The sequence below is a fragment of the Daldinia decipiens genome, assembly GCF_022478715.1.
Source record: "Daldinia decipiens strain CBS 113046 unplaced genomic scaffold F4813scaffold_1, whole genome shotgun sequence".
Classification (NCBI taxonomy): Eukaryota; Fungi; Ascomycota; class Sordariomycetes; order Xylariales; family Hypoxylaceae; genus Daldinia; species Daldinia decipiens.
Window position 1 is genome coordinate 1,209,454 of NW_026054544.1, and position 12,932 is coordinate 1,222,385.

General features: G+C 44.4%; 7 protein-coding genes across 7 annotated transcripts; 2 read left to right on the top strand and 5 right to left on the bottom strand.

Annotated features, from left to right (window-relative positions):
• The first annotated feature begins 694 nt into the window (after positions 1-694).
• On the top strand, positions 695-2,614 carry F4813DRAFT_14213 (cytochrome P450). The gene is made up of 3 exons (XM_049238846.1): positions 695-1,086; positions 1,145-2,221; positions 2,286-2,614. The coding sequence occupies exons 1-3, from the start codon at positions 805-807 to the stop codon at positions 2,382-2,384; spliced, it is 1,458 nt and encodes a 485-aa protein (XP_049104858.1). The 5' UTR covers positions 695-804; the 3' UTR covers positions 2,385-2,614.
• On the bottom strand, positions 2,615-3,621 carry F4813DRAFT_394977 (uncharacterized protein; the record flags this gene model as incomplete). Its single annotated transcript, XM_049247644.1, has 1 exon — positions 2,615-3,621. The coding sequence occupies one exon, from the start codon at positions 3,619-3,621 to the stop codon at positions 2,950-2,952; it is 672 nt and encodes a 223-aa protein (XP_049104859.1). The 3' UTR covers positions 2,615-2,949.
• A 518-nt stretch (positions 3,622-4,139) lies between these two features.
• Positions 4,140-5,348, bottom strand: F4813DRAFT_342276 (putative ADP-ribose pyrophosphatase). The gene is made up of 5 exons (XM_049241381.1): positions 5,102-5,348; positions 5,015-5,049; positions 4,577-4,887; positions 4,505-4,520; positions 4,140-4,447 (listed from the first exon to the last, which is right to left on the bottom strand). Exons 1-5 carry the CDS (start codon positions 5,141-5,143, stop codon positions 4,222-4,224), a joined length of 630 nt encoding a protein of 209 aa, XP_049104860.1. The 5' UTR covers positions 5,144-5,348; the 3' UTR covers positions 4,140-4,221.
• A 34-nt stretch (positions 5,349-5,382) lies between these two features.
• Positions 5,383-7,721, bottom strand: F4813DRAFT_342281 (putative GMC oxidoreductase). Its single transcript, XM_049241382.1, has 3 exons — positions 7,302-7,721; positions 5,719-7,234; positions 5,383-5,664 (listed from the first exon to the last, which is right to left on the bottom strand). The coding sequence occupies exons 1-3, from the start codon at positions 7,604-7,606 to the stop codon at positions 5,638-5,640; spliced, it is 1,848 nt and encodes a 615-aa protein (XP_049104861.1). The 5' UTR covers positions 7,607-7,721; the 3' UTR covers positions 5,383-5,637.
• A 1,718-nt stretch (positions 7,722-9,439) lies between these two features.
• On the top strand, positions 9,440-10,846 carry F4813DRAFT_342285 (oxidoreductase). Its single transcript, XM_049241383.1, has 4 exons — positions 9,440-9,670; positions 9,735-9,982; positions 10,076-10,355; positions 10,416-10,846. The coding sequence occupies exons 1-4, from the start codon at positions 9,634-9,636 to the stop codon at positions 10,670-10,672; spliced, it is 822 nt and encodes a 273-aa protein (XP_049104862.1). The 5' UTR covers positions 9,440-9,633; the 3' UTR covers positions 10,673-10,846.
• Positions 10,847-10,990: 144 nt separating this feature from the next.
• F4813DRAFT_342287 (uncharacterized protein) lies at positions 10,991-11,404 on the bottom strand. Its single transcript, XM_049241384.1, has 2 exons — positions 11,155-11,404; positions 10,991-11,092 (listed from the first exon to the last, which is right to left on the bottom strand). Exons 1-2 carry the CDS (start codon positions 11,393-11,395, stop codon positions 11,013-11,015), a joined length of 321 nt encoding a protein of 106 aa, XP_049104863.1. The 5' UTR covers positions 11,396-11,404; the 3' UTR covers positions 10,991-11,012.
• Positions 11,405-12,488: 1,084 nt separating this feature from the next.
• F4813DRAFT_342288 (uncharacterized protein) lies at positions 12,489-12,827 on the bottom strand. The gene has a single exon (XM_049241385.1). It carries the CDS (start codon positions 12,748-12,750, stop codon positions 12,496-12,498), a length of 255 nt encoding a protein of 84 aa, XP_049104864.1. The 5' UTR covers positions 12,751-12,827; the 3' UTR covers positions 12,489-12,495.
• Between the last annotated feature and the right edge of the window lie 105 nt (positions 12,828-12,932).

Sequence of the window (12,932 nt, forward strand, 5' to 3'; positions counted from 1 at the left end):
TAGGGACTGAGATGGAGTCGAAAAACATAACGACCCCTAATACCTACTAGGACATCTAAGCAAATCTTCCTCTCCTAAGATATTATAGAAGGCCTATGTACACCAAGTATTCCTCCATTTCTGATCAATACGGTCGAAGGTAGTTGTTTGATTGAAGCTATCGTGTTACTCCGAAAGCACTGTCATTCTAATTCCGACGCCAGCCCACAAGCTTCGATATTGTTTACCCTTGCACGTGCTATTTTGAATGGGATAGTGGAGAACTAGGGAGGAAAGGAGGATTGGTAGGAAGAGAGTACGAAGAAGCCCGAAGCAAGGGCTGAAGCGCAGAGTCCTAACATAGATCTCCAATAGAAAAAAAAAGAATGATATGGGCGCTCTGTGTAGCTCTTACATTCTTGAGGAATTGCAATCAAGAGATAATGGATATTTATTCGTTGATATAGAATATAGCGGCAACAACCGCGCCTGCCAATGGCCGGAGGATAGCGTACCAAATTTTAAGAGCCAATGTGAGGTTATTCCGGCCCTTGCAATATTCTTGAAAAGACATGTCTTTTACAAATATCTAAAAATACTTAGAAATTAAAGGGAACCTTCCTCTTTGGAAGTATTTTGGAGTAACCCTTAATTGCCGGTCGTTTTTTAATTAAAGCGCAGCGAGAGATTGTTACGTGGAGAACAATGGAAGAGGGGTTAAGTCATGGTAAACGTGCATATCATTTCTCGTTCACCTTCCCCCATCACCTCCTCTGTTCATGTCCGTGTTCGATTCGATCCTAAAGTTGCCCACCCATCATCAACATGGCTCTGTCGTTTCTATCATTTTCGATTCTTGCTGTATCTTTAATCTTTGCTCGCCTTCTCCGCAATTGGACGAAGCTCAGTAAAGCACCGGGGCCGATCCTCGCGGGGTGTACGGATCTGTGGAGGGCTTACTATCAATACAATGGGAGACTGAGGGAGAAAATATTGGACTTGCACTCTCAATTCGGGCCCATCGTTAGATATGGCGTGCGTAGTATCAGTATTAGCGACCCGGAGGTTATCAATGTTGTCTACGGAAGTCGGACGGGGTTCATCACGGTATAGTAACTTCAAAGCTATATACGCTGCCATATTCTTACTAATATTGCATACTTAGGCAGACTCTTACAAGGTTCTGGTAGCAATACAGAATGGTAAGGAGGTGCCAAGCCTTGTGAGCACATCTGACGAAAATCGCCATGGTGCATTGCGTCGATCGGTAGCGAACGCCTTCACTCCCACTGCCGTGTTGGACTATGAGAAGTGGATTGATGCTACGATCGAAGAATTAATAGATGTCATCAGCAAGAAGGAAACCTTTGATCTCTCATCGATGATCCTTTGGTACACTATGGACGCGGCCGGGCGGTTTTCTTTTGGTGAGCCGCTCGGATGTCTTCGTGTCGAAGGTGATGCGGATGGCTCAATACAGCTCGTCCGTGACCGTTTCAACCATTGGGGGTGGTGGTCTTCGATCCCAAAGCTTGAGAGATTGATATATCGTAACCCCCTCGCCGTGCGCCAGAAACTAGCAACGTCTCGTATGGCGGGGGTGGCTTTATCCAAAATCAAGGCAAGGAGCGGTCAATTGAAAACCGAGCCTGGTGATATAGATCTTCTACAAAGATTTCTCGAAGCTGGCAAAGCTCACCCGCAACTAGACGCCGCAGGTATTGTAGGTATGATAATGTCTACGATATCCGGAGCAGGCGACACGACAGCGACCACTGTGACGGCAGTACTTTACAACTTAATCAAAAACCCGGAATCGCTCGAGAAGCTCGAGGATGAATTGGTACGCGCGGATCTGCCGCAAGTACCCGGGGCCTCACAAGTCAATAAGCTGCCGTACCTAGATGCTGTTATCAAAGAGGGTATGCGGCTATTCAGTATCACTACGTGGCCGATGGAGCGGTTAGTACCTACGGGAGGCGTCACTATCGCGGGAATGTCCTTTCCAGAAGGCACGAGTGTAGGATGCTTACCCCTGGCGGTCCATCACAATGTAGAGATCTTTGGAGACGATGCTCATATATTTCGTCCCGAACGCTGGCTTATTTCTGATCGAGAAAAGCGCAGGCGCATGGAGGCCGCCCATATGGGATTTAGTAGGGGCCGTCGTAGTTGCTTGGGGCAGAATATTGCCATGTTACAGATGAAGAAGGTAATTCCAGCTATATTGATAAAATATAAGGTAAGCTGAAATAAAATAGCGAATGATATATATGATGGACAGAACTTGCTAACATTTGGTGTAGTTGAGCTTAGCCAATCCAGAGGCAACCCTTGATGCGGACTTCTCCCCTGGTGTAGCTTACCTTGAGCCGCTATATATCAAGTCACATCCTAAGCAATGATTCAATAACAGGGTTATGATAAAATTCTCCTTGATATTGAGCTCTTTATGGATGAACTGATTGAATTACATGTTTTTTCTTTTTTTCTTTCTTTTTCTTTTCTTTTTCTTTTTGAAAATGACTCGCTGTGTGTACCAACTGTATAGGTCGCTAGCCGGCCTCAATGTAAGCCCCTATATAATCCAACCGCTTAATACCTTGTGTACCTAAAATAGAGTCTTTCAGAATAAACAGCCTCATGAACTCACAGTATCGCCCAGAATAATGTATCTTATGTATACCAAACTTTTGTGTCCTGGGCAAAGGCACGCTGTATAGGTATCTATGGGGACACTAGTGGCAACTCTTCTTGGACAAGGTTGCGTTAAGGTAAAACCTATCTCTTATGTCTGATGGGTGATCTTCGATTGGCGGTATTGGAAGAGCCGGATATAGGGGAACTATCGTGGCTAGAAGCAATTACAATTCGTTAAAGTCGGTTCTAAAAATTGAGGGAGGGGTCCTATTGGCAAGGGGGTCTAACCTTTGCTTTTTCGAACGATTTTGACGCAACGTGACGTCTAATTTAATAAGATTTTCTCCTGGTCGGAGTGGATGGTGAAGTGTCTTCCGAGCTGCCATTGAAGGGGTTTCTTTGATAAGTGGCAGTGTGCCATGCCTCGTAAGCGTCATTTGCCTCGGAAGTCGTAGCATGCTGGATAGAATTATCTTGGAAGGGTAGACCAATTGAACGACCAGGTTCGTTAGCCGTAGCAGTTCGACTATGTGTAGAAAAACTAGTAGATGCACCGACGATTGCGTCTTGGTCGAAAACCCTATCATGTACAGTCGGATAATTGTATTCAAAAGTGGCATCTTCTTCATTTAGAAGTGATTCTATTCGCAAGCGTCTTGATGGAGTGACAGTGACAGCACTTCGTTTAGGGAAGTCTTTCGAAGGTAAAGTATCCCATCCAGGGGGCGGCGCATCATGTCTAGAGGGCGCATCATATCCACCAGTAATTACCCGATTCGCTATAGGCCCAGAATCATGCCTAAGAAAGTTGTTTGGCATAGGAAATTCATCTCGACGCATGGGTAGTTGAGGTCCATGCTGAATCCATGAAGAACTATGCCGTGGCCGTGGCTTGAAGGCGCCGCAGAGACAGATATTATCAGTGGCAGGACACCAGCGCCCACATTTTTCGCACTTCCAGGCGTGCCATGGTTCTTTATTTGGATCTGTAGGGGCATACATGATAGCGATTTTGTCCTAAAATTTTCGTTGCTTGTATATAATCTTGGGGTGATGATCACGTATTAATTAATGTGGAGGGATAGAAATACGAGGGTTATAGGCAAGATATATTCCCAATTTTCTGCTATTTGGATAGAAGATGGACTGTGTAATTCGTGTTAATGTTGTAAATAAGTAGAAAATGGGACTCTGGTAAAGCTTGCTGTTATTTGTTGACGATATGGTGTCGATGGTTGTTGTAGCTTCTCAAAAGATGTAATTTGATTCAGGATAGGGAAGGTTGTATCGAATAGACAATAATAGGAATATTTATACTAATTTCTTAGTATACCTAGGTAGGCTTTTAAAGTTGCAACCGTCGCCGCGGATTTAGGTAGTTTCTTTAATACATGTCTTCAATGCTCAACTTGTGGGATGTCACCACATAAGAGAGTGCTTAAGAGGTAAGTAACTACATGTACATAATTTATTTTAATGAATACTCGACTCTGTCTTGTTTTCATATCAGCTGAAACGTGTGGATGGCAAGATGTATGAATTATAGATAGGTCTGTTAGTTATCTAAAATGTAAAATGCTCTCTCTACGATGCGTGGCGCACTCATGAAGCTGGCCAAATTTTGGACATCTCGAGACCCTCAGCAAAGACGCCGACCTTGCCGTCAATCGCAAACCCCTGGGCCTCTAACTTCCTACATTCGGCATACAGGCTATCTAATGGTACCCAAAAGGCCTCGATAAACTCACCATCTTCTAGGTGAGGTTTCGGATTTTGATTCTCTTCTTTTTGCGGGTCAATTTTCAGATGGATGAGAAATGTCCTTGAGCTATATCAATAATTAGTCAAATGGCTTGGTATCAACATTAGGAAGCGCAAATTCTACCTCGAAGATGCAGGCGCTGAGGATATGGTTAGTGTACATTATTGCAATACGGGAAGGGTTGATATAACTCACAGCTAAAAAGGATCGGTCTTGCACCTCCACGGTCTGGTACTATTTCACCAACGTAACCTGTTTCTTCCTTTAATTCACGTAGCGCCGCTTGCTCCACGGTCTCATCCTCATCTACTAATCCAGCTGGAAACTCAATAACGATTTTACCTGCTGGCGCGCGAAACTGTTTCTCAAGGAGGACCTTAGGACCTTCTTTGTGATGAATGACGGCGATCATTTGCACAGCATCAACGGCACTAGTGCTCGGACGTCCAGGGCGCTTCATCGCCTCCCAGGTGCGCACTTGGCCATTTTCATCCTCGTACGTAATTCTGAATCATGCTATAGTTAGATCGATGAGGGGTTCATTGGCAATTCAGAACGTGGTGTATAGGTAGTGTGGGTAGTGTGTATGGTGAAATGCCGCATATCTTAGGTACCTAATTTATAGCGACTGACTTTACGAGATTGATCCATTTCGCATCTTTATTTTCCTGGAAAACACTCTTAGTAAATTTAGTGCTACTAAGTTGCCTGGGCACATACGAGTAGTTCGGTTGATATGACGTTGGCAACCTTTTTAGACATTGTGAATCGGTACGAATCTCAGCTTAGCAGCTCCCGTCTTAATGATTAAAGATATAGGTATAATGGAATATTCCCACTGTAGGTACCTAAGGTATCTATCTCTATATGCACCTAACCTACCTAGGTAAGGATTGAGAGTATTGTATAGCCACAACGTGGCTGTTGTGTTAGGCTTGATTGGGGATCCGCTTTCACTGGGAGAAGGGGTTCCATTAATTCTAGATCTTCCGTCACTTAAATCAAAAAGACCTTGAGCATGTATTTATATTGGTGGTCGACCCTACCGCCGTACTATACAAATAGAATTTATGTACCCAACATGTGAAACCATAGCTTTTGTTTTTATACTAGGAAATTCGCTTTCCGATTACCTACCTACCTACCTACGTAAGCTTTTTCATACGCAATTTGCCATGACCCAAACGCGTACCTGCGTGACTATAAATTGATTTAGTATAGCACTAAACATGCAGCGCAGATGCGTCGTTGGCTTGTCATAGCGACGCGCGCCTTGATTTATACTGGTCTATAAGCTTTATTAAACTTATCGTCGTTTCCCTCTCCCACTAACTTACCCTAATAAGATCAGCAGCTTTCTCAGCAACCGCGTAGACTGAGCTTTGAATATTCCCTCTCGGAATTAGTGGAAACACGCTCGCATCGACAATTCTTAAGCCGTCCACTCCATACACCCTTAGGCTCGAGTCCACCACACCACCAGTTTCTCGAGGCATCATGGCTGCCGTTCCGCATACATGGTAATGTGGTGTGTATCCATTCCTAACCGCTTCCTTCGCTTGGTCTAATGTCTCAACCTTCTGCCCGCTGTGATGCAGACGCCGCCCACCCTCTTTAAATAGCTCTCTTAGTGGTGGAGTATCACGGATCTTCTCGAGAAGTAGTACGTGTCGCGCATGTAGCTCCAGGTCTAGAGGGTGAGACATAGCGCGCGGATCGACAACGGGTGATGAGCGTGGATCAGTTGATTGTATATGCACTGATCCGCGACTGAATGGGTGGCTCAGGACAGCTACAATAGACACGTAGAAGCCTTCGGCACCAAGGCCAAAGATCTGGGAAGGATTGTCCCCCGGGAAAGGGTTCAGCTGAAATGGTGCAAGAGTAAATTGGGCTGAGCAGTCATCAGGGGTACAGATCTGCTCACGGAGAACTCTAGGTTCTGCCTCTGCTTGGTCGAGGTCTGAAAGGAGCTGGCTTACGGATACGGGTGCAAGACCTTCGTCCTGGAGTGGAAAAAAGGCCGATGCGAGTGCGTTTCCAGACAAGGGACCTGCTCTGGCCTCCTGATAAGCCTCCATGGCCGCTTTAATGACTCTTGGGCTTCGCATCTGATCGCCTGACGTTATCGGATCTGCTACCTCCCAGGAAAATGGTACGAAACCATGATCCTGGAAGTTTTCACCAACATTAGGATTGTCCAGAAGGCAATCAATCCCGTACTTTTGAAGTATATCCTTCCTACCAATTCCTGAGAGCTCGAGCAGTTGAGGCGACTTGACTGCCCCGGCCGCCAGAATCACCTCACGCGTGGCAGAGACCTGCCGTCTCCGGCCGTCTTTCCCAATGAATTCGACTCCGGTGGCCCGAAGCTTGTTGAGACCGCCAGTTTGTTCAACAAAGAGAATTTTCTCGACGAGTGCTTCTGTGATGACGCGTAGGTTTGGTCGTTGAGCGACTCTGTCTGAAAAGTACGCATTTCCGGCATGACTCCTCTCTTTAGTCGTTGGATGAAGCGTGGCGGCGTTGTTGAAAGCCCCGATAGACATACCAGCGATAGGATCGCCGTCAATAGGCTTGCATAGCGCGGACCATGCCCGGGGCCAGGCTTGGGAAAAGGGGGGGAAACCTTGCTCGCTACCGTAAGAGATTTGAATAGGCCCATCTGTGCCATGAACACCATTCAAGTAATCAAGCATGAACTCTTCTTTGAGCTTCGCTTGAGGCTCTGTGAATGTATGGAACTTGCGAAAGTAACTTTCCATAGTTTTCCATCCCCAGCCTGGATTTCCTAGTCTTTCCCATGTGTCAAAGCCTGACTTAGACGGGTATATAACCATTCCTAGGTTGATACTTTGACCCAAGCCTGATTAGCTATATTTTCAGAACGTATTCGTATATTGGGAATATGGGCCCTCACGCTGATGAGCCACCTAGAGTTTTGCCTAAAGGCTGTGCTAGCCTACGGTTGTTAAGTCCTACTTGAGGTTCTGTAGTAATACACCAATCATAATCTGGATCAAAATATGTCGCAGCGGCAAGACCTTGAATTAAGATTTTCGGATCTCTTAGGCGATTCGCACCAGCTTCAAGAACCAAGACGCAGACATCTTTTTCTTCGGTTAACCTCGACGCAAGTACAAGCCCGGCTGTTCCGCCTCCAATGATAATGTAATCATAATCTGCACTTAGTTTGGCGGTGGAAGGGGTGTCGGCGGTAGACATAATATAGTACCTATTCAGAAGGGACACGGAAAATCCGGGAGATAAAGGAAGTGAGGATGTAAGAAGAGGGACCGAATATCATGACAATGTGTAATAATAAAAAATATACATTAAGGACTGTCAGATCTATAATCCAATCTGACCTATGGTGGATACTCAAATAGAACCCCTCATCAAGGTAAGCTCTATGTACCTAGGTATGTTAGTACCATTCAAGCTTACTTCGCCGTGTGGACACATAAATTCGCACCAACTTACCTCAGTAGGTATTTCAACCTATGTGATGGAATGAATAGCTGTTCAAAGTTGGGCTATGAGGATATCTTGTTATCTTCAGTCATTCACATTGACAGAGCTACCACGACATCCCCCCTTTACAACCCCTATCTCCAATTTATGTACCTAACCCATATATTATCTCCTAGTCTGATTTCATTCTTATATCCGTGAAGCCAGCTCTACATCGTAAAGATATCATATATCGAAGAAATCGAGTTCAAATGTTTCAGTGAAATAATTATTCGGGTCTACTATCTAGAACTAACTGATATTGCAGGTTGTTTAATGCAGTAAAAGACTATAAGCCGCGTCGTGTATATATAGCTTCCATATTCGGATGCTCGTGTAGGTACCTAGGTATCCAACCTCAGCGATACCATAGTGCCAATCTTCGCATGTGAGCGGCGTTATTTCCTAGGTGCTGTTCCCCCTGTATGCGCCGCGATGGACTCCCTATAAGCCCAAGTAAAACCACCCTAGTCTATAGGGTGTCAGTCAACTCCTACCAGGATTCGGTAGAAGGGGAACTCAGTGCGATCCCGCTGCCTAGTTCCCAGGAGTTGGTGTTTCCACTCGTCTGAAACTGTTTTTACGTATGAATAAAGCCGAGTGATGACTATATATCAACCCATTTATACCGCATTATAGTCCCTATGGATGTTCGGCATGTCCCAAATCTGCGCCTTTAGTTTCTTTGATTTTAAGGGTCAACTTTTGGGTATATTTCTTTCCATGCTGGTATATTGTCAGAGATACCTCTTGGTTTATGTTATACGTAGAGTGAATGTTAGAAGCAGCAGCGAAGCTGCTGTATAGTAGCCGTATAGTAGTATGAATTTATTAACGCTTAACCTTCTATCTTCTTTCGAGGGCGCTTCGCGCCCCCTTATATATGTGCTCTATGTAGATCTATGCCTAATTCATACTAGTCTCACTTGTCCCCTGACACTATTACCCCTGGGAAGGATCCCCAAGGATATAAAAGCCGGGAAGCTGTCAGATATCGACTCCCCGGTGTTAGTGAAAGCCTCACGCAACCTGTACAACAAGACCATAGTAGTAGCACTGTCGAGGCACCTCTTATCCACCTCGTGAACGTTATGAATACTCGCAAATTTGAGACGGATCCAACAGCTGCCATAGCAGTTCATGGTAATCCCGATAGGATTTACGTCACTAATGATGTTTCTTTGAGCTATAGAAGTGGTGCATAGAAAAGCAGGAGGACTTTGAGTTACTATGAACTAGTATCAATTATTACTTCTATATACCTACCTCCTTTAAGCAACTAAGTAGTGGGTTTGAGATTGGTCTGAGGTCACTTTGGCATATTAAAGAATATGGCGTGTGCGTTAACAATAGGAGGAGACCATGCAGCTTGACTTTGAGCGGGCTAGGACTGTTCTTTTCTTACCAACAACATTTTTGAAGTGATTGTTAGGACTTCTGCATTATGAATCAAATTGAGCATGCAACACGGCACTAACACCAACCTCCATCGGAACAGTTGGGGCCGAATCAGTTTTGTAAGAATGCTACCATTAACCAACGAGAGCTTTATTTAGCTCTCCCTTTTTATGTGTTTATTCCCACCCCCTTCGCAAAACTGATGGAAATGTTGTGCAACAAGATACAGTGTAACCCCCTCTCTGTTCTCAAAACAATTAGAATCATTCTATCTTTCTTTAAAATTTCCTTTCAGTTCTACAGTTCTGACCAGCCTACTGACAATACTCTTCTTGATCAAGATGAATACGAATGGCGTAGCCCTAATTATCGGTGCCGGTATGTCAAAATTTCTATGAATATTTCCTTGAGGCCTAAATGAGAATTAACTAAGGACGAACAGCTAGCGGCATCGGCCTCGAGACTGCCTTGATGTTTGCCGAGAGAGGTGCGCGAGCCGTCATATTCGCGGATCAAGACCTTGATGCTGCATCTGAGGCTTCGGACAAGAGTAAATCAATAGCAACGGCTGCAGGCTACGAGACTATGGCTATGGCCGTTGACGTCCGTTATCGTGTTTCCGTAAAAGTAGTAGTAGAACAGGTCAAGATGCTATTCTCTAGGATTGACTATGCTGTTAATAGCGCTGGGGTGAGTAGAATTTCTATCACTTAGGTACCTACCTAACCTATTCTCAACAAGTATCGGTCAATATCTTTTTAACTCAACCTCTGTTTGTTTTAGATCCCACGGAAAACAGAGGCGGATACTCCAAACGTCGACGAATCCGAATACAACATTTTGCATGAGATAAATGCAAAGGGTATTCTACACTGCCTCCAAGAAGAGATTGCAGTCATGAAGAGCCAAGAACCGGCGTACGTCGAAGGGCGCAGCGGCAGTCGCAGCATAGGGTCGGGCTCTATTATATGTATTACGTCTCTGTCCGCAATAATTGGCTCGCCTAATTCTATCCCTTACACGGCAAGCAAATTCGCTGCAAGGGGTATTATAAAGTCTGCTGGTAAGGTCGACCGGTTCGTAACGCCATCAAAGATATGCGTATTCTAACTATTACCTCCAGCATCGGAGAACCTGAGATCCGGCCTCCGTATTAACGAAGTGTGCCCTGGATTTACAAATACGCCGCTGCTGCAGGGCGCCATGAAGAGGAAGCCCGAGATCATCAATCAAATTAGCAAGGCTATGCCCTTGGCTCGGGCGGCAGCACCCGAAGAAATTGCAAGTGTAGTTCATTTCCTTGCTGGCCCGGGTGCAAGCTTCGTCAATGGTCAGTCAGTGGTAGTGGACTCTGGCGCTTCAATATTTCTTGGGGGGTGAGAAAGGGCCATAGTAGAATTATTCACGAGTTATAATCTCCTTTTGGTTATATTTCTGCTATGTAGCTGTGTGAAGATGAATAGAGAGTGTCTCAGCCTACATGATGTCACATTAGAGTGACTGCAGCATTGTAAAGAACGACTAAATACATAAGAAATCCTCCAAAGCTATAAACCAACCATTCTTTCTCTGAGTTTCAGCGTTTCGTAATGCTTGATGTAAAGCATTGTCCCCCTGCAGAATTCCTCTTATTAGGAAGAGTTACATGTTGACATTTTCAGATGTGAAGCTCGTTTCATTCCACCTGAGTGGTAACTCCCCCTAACAAGCTTCTTGCTATTTATACCCCAGGAACTTGCCAGAAAGCTTTGTATCCACTGCTATCAGTTGCTTGAATGAAATTATCGTCCTGCCCGCCACCTAGTAATTATCATTAGTCCCTACATATCTAGGTAATTATGATCCGGAAAGTCCAAACTTACCAGAAATGGTTACATGGGCTCCATCGGGAAATGTGAGTCCTTGAGAAACAATGTAGGACTTAGGTGGCGGGTTGTTATTCTTGAAATTGGAAACAGCTTTCTGAGAAAACCCCGTGACTGGAGCTGTGGTTGGGGTGTTGTTCATAAGGACATTTGCACCTACGAAATCAAGATCGATGAAAGCAATGCTGGCATTTGCCTTAACAGTAATGTAGTTATTGTTGAATCGGATAGAAGCCATTGTGTTCAGTGGTGGAATTTATATGATCGAATGTAAAATGTTGGAGAGTGTGGTGTGAAATAGATTTAGAGGAATTTGAGATGGTCTCGCAGGCTGTATATATACTAATATATGGGTAGAAATATACTCAATACATCAGAGTCAGTCATAATCCGAGAAATGCGCTCAACGAAAAAGAAATACTACAATATACGCATATTTCCTAAGAACCTACCATTTTTGATATTGTTGGACACCACAAAAGCGAGAACGATACAAAGTTTCCCGGTTGGTCAAACGTATGACAGTTACCCGGGATAAATAAACAACATAGGTAGGTATCTTACGGGTTTTATTTCACAAGGGCTAAAAGATTACTATATGAAGTAGCACAGCAGTCAATACGTATGCAACATAAGCTCACATATTATATTAATTATCATTGCGAAACAATGCCATATTTTATCATTTGGCACGTGTCGTAGTTATACATCCAATAACATGAAAGTATACAAGCCGGTCAAAAGCTCATTTGCATATATGGTTTGTTAATACGAAAAAGGTCTTTCCGAATCCATAGAAGGCGCTTTATAGTAACCAAAGCAGCTTCGTCAATTCCGCGATATTGTCACGAGCTGCAGTTATTGATATCACGAGCCTGGTGTGCTCCCTCAGGGATTCCGAGAAGAGGCTAGTCGCAGTCTGCCCGATAGGCTTACGGACTCCCAGTATGCCCATTGCTAGGTCGGCATCTGTTGTTTTAGGTAGTTGTCATTACCTTTGTCGTCGGCATGTATGAGCCCATTTATGGACCAGATGATTATATCGTTTCTCTAATCTGTGTATCTGATATCATAACGGAAATCCCTTACACATAATGCAAGGATGGGTGATTACACTATGCATTTCACTTTTATCAATACCATCAAATAGGATCCTGATGGCACTTCTGCAATTTACAGCCACTAAGTAGAGCTTACGTAGGAAATCCAGCCAGGTAACTAGTGTCAGGATTTTAGATTAGACATCTAGAACAAAGAACATGTTTATGATGTATAGAAACAGACTCTCGTAGATAGGTTAGAGTTCCTTGCGGAACAACGAAATTGTTTCCCTACTATTTAGCTCCACCTCGTGACAGCCAGGTTGTCTTCTAGATGGCCGACAGCGCTGGTCTGTACGGCCCCGAGGCCCCTTGAATTTGAGCTGATTGGCACCGAGGTCCTCGTATATGCATCGATTAATTGGAAGTGTATTTCCCAGACCGGCCTTTTCTCCATTAAGAAGTTGAGCAACAGAACTGTGACCGCATACGCCATTGACCCGAAAGGTAGCAACAATCCGTTGAGCAAGAATTCCGACGTGGCATGGAACATGCAGTTGCGCCAGTTAAGGCGGGAGGTCCAGACGGCTGAGTCTAACACAACACGCTCTACTGGACTGTCAATTGCTTCGACCAAGTATTAACGAAGTTTGCCATGTATTTACAAACACTGTTGTAGGGTGCTATGGAGAGGAAGACCGAGATAATCAACCAAATAACAATACAGTACATTCA

Bases quoted from the DNA above. Each gene is read 5' to 3' on its own strand.
- F4813DRAFT_342287 (XM_049241384.1), bottom strand. From the start codon at position 11,395: ATGGCTTCTATCCGATTCAACAATAACTACATTACTGTTAAGGCAAAT. The intron at 11,093-11,154 runs GTAAGTTTGGAC...GATAATTACTAG, and splicing joins AGCCCATGTAACCATTTCTG to GTGGCGGGCAGGACGATAAT.
- F4813DRAFT_342276 (XM_049241381.1), bottom strand. From the start codon at position 5,143: ATGTCTAAAAAGGTTGCCAACGTCATATCAACCGAACTACTC. The intron at 5,050-5,101 runs GTATGTGCCCAG...AGTGTTTTCCAG, and splicing joins TCATATCAACCGAACTACTC to GAAAATAAAGATGCGAAATG. The intron at 4,888-5,014 runs GTCAGTCGCTAT...AGCATGATTCAG, and splicing joins AAATGGATCAATCTCGTAAA to AATTACGTACGAGGATGAAA.
- F4813DRAFT_342288 (XM_049241385.1), bottom strand. From the start codon at position 12,750: ATGTTCCATGCCACGTCGGAATTCTTGCTCAACGGATTGTTGCTACCT.
- F4813DRAFT_14213 (XM_049238846.1), top strand. From the start codon at position 805: ATGGCTCTGTCGTTTCTATCATTTTCGATTCTTGCTGTATCTTTAATC. The intron at 1,087-1,144 runs GTATAGTAACTT...TTGCATACTTAG, and splicing joins GTCGGACGGGGTTCATCACG to GCAGACTCTTACAAGGTTCT. The intron at 2,222-2,285 runs GTAAGCTGAAAT...CATTTGGTGTAG, and splicing joins CTATATTGATAAAATATAAG to TTGAGCTTAGCCAATCCAGA.
- F4813DRAFT_342285 (XM_049241383.1), top strand. From the start codon at position 9,634: ATGAATACGAATGGCGTAGCCCTAATTATCGGTGCCG. The intron at 9,983-10,075 runs GTGAGTAGAATT...TGTTTGTTTTAG, and splicing joins ATGCTGTTAATAGCGCTGGG to ATCCCACGGAAAACAGAGGC. The intron at 10,356-10,415 runs GTAAGGTCGACC...TATTACCTCCAG, and splicing joins GGGTATTATAAAGTCTGCTG to CATCGGAGAACCTGAGATCC.
- F4813DRAFT_342281 (XM_049241382.1), bottom strand. From the start codon at position 7,606: ATGTCTACCGCCGACACCCCTTCCACCGCCAAACTAAGTGCAGATTAT. The intron at 7,235-7,301 runs GTGAGGGCCCAT...CTTGGGTCAAAG, and splicing joins ACTCTAGGTGGCTCATCAGC to TATCAACCTAGGAATGGTTA. The intron at 5,665-5,718 runs GTAAGTTAGTGG...CTTATAGACCAG, and splicing joins AAGCTGCTGATCTTATTAGG to TATAAATCAAGGCGCGCGTC.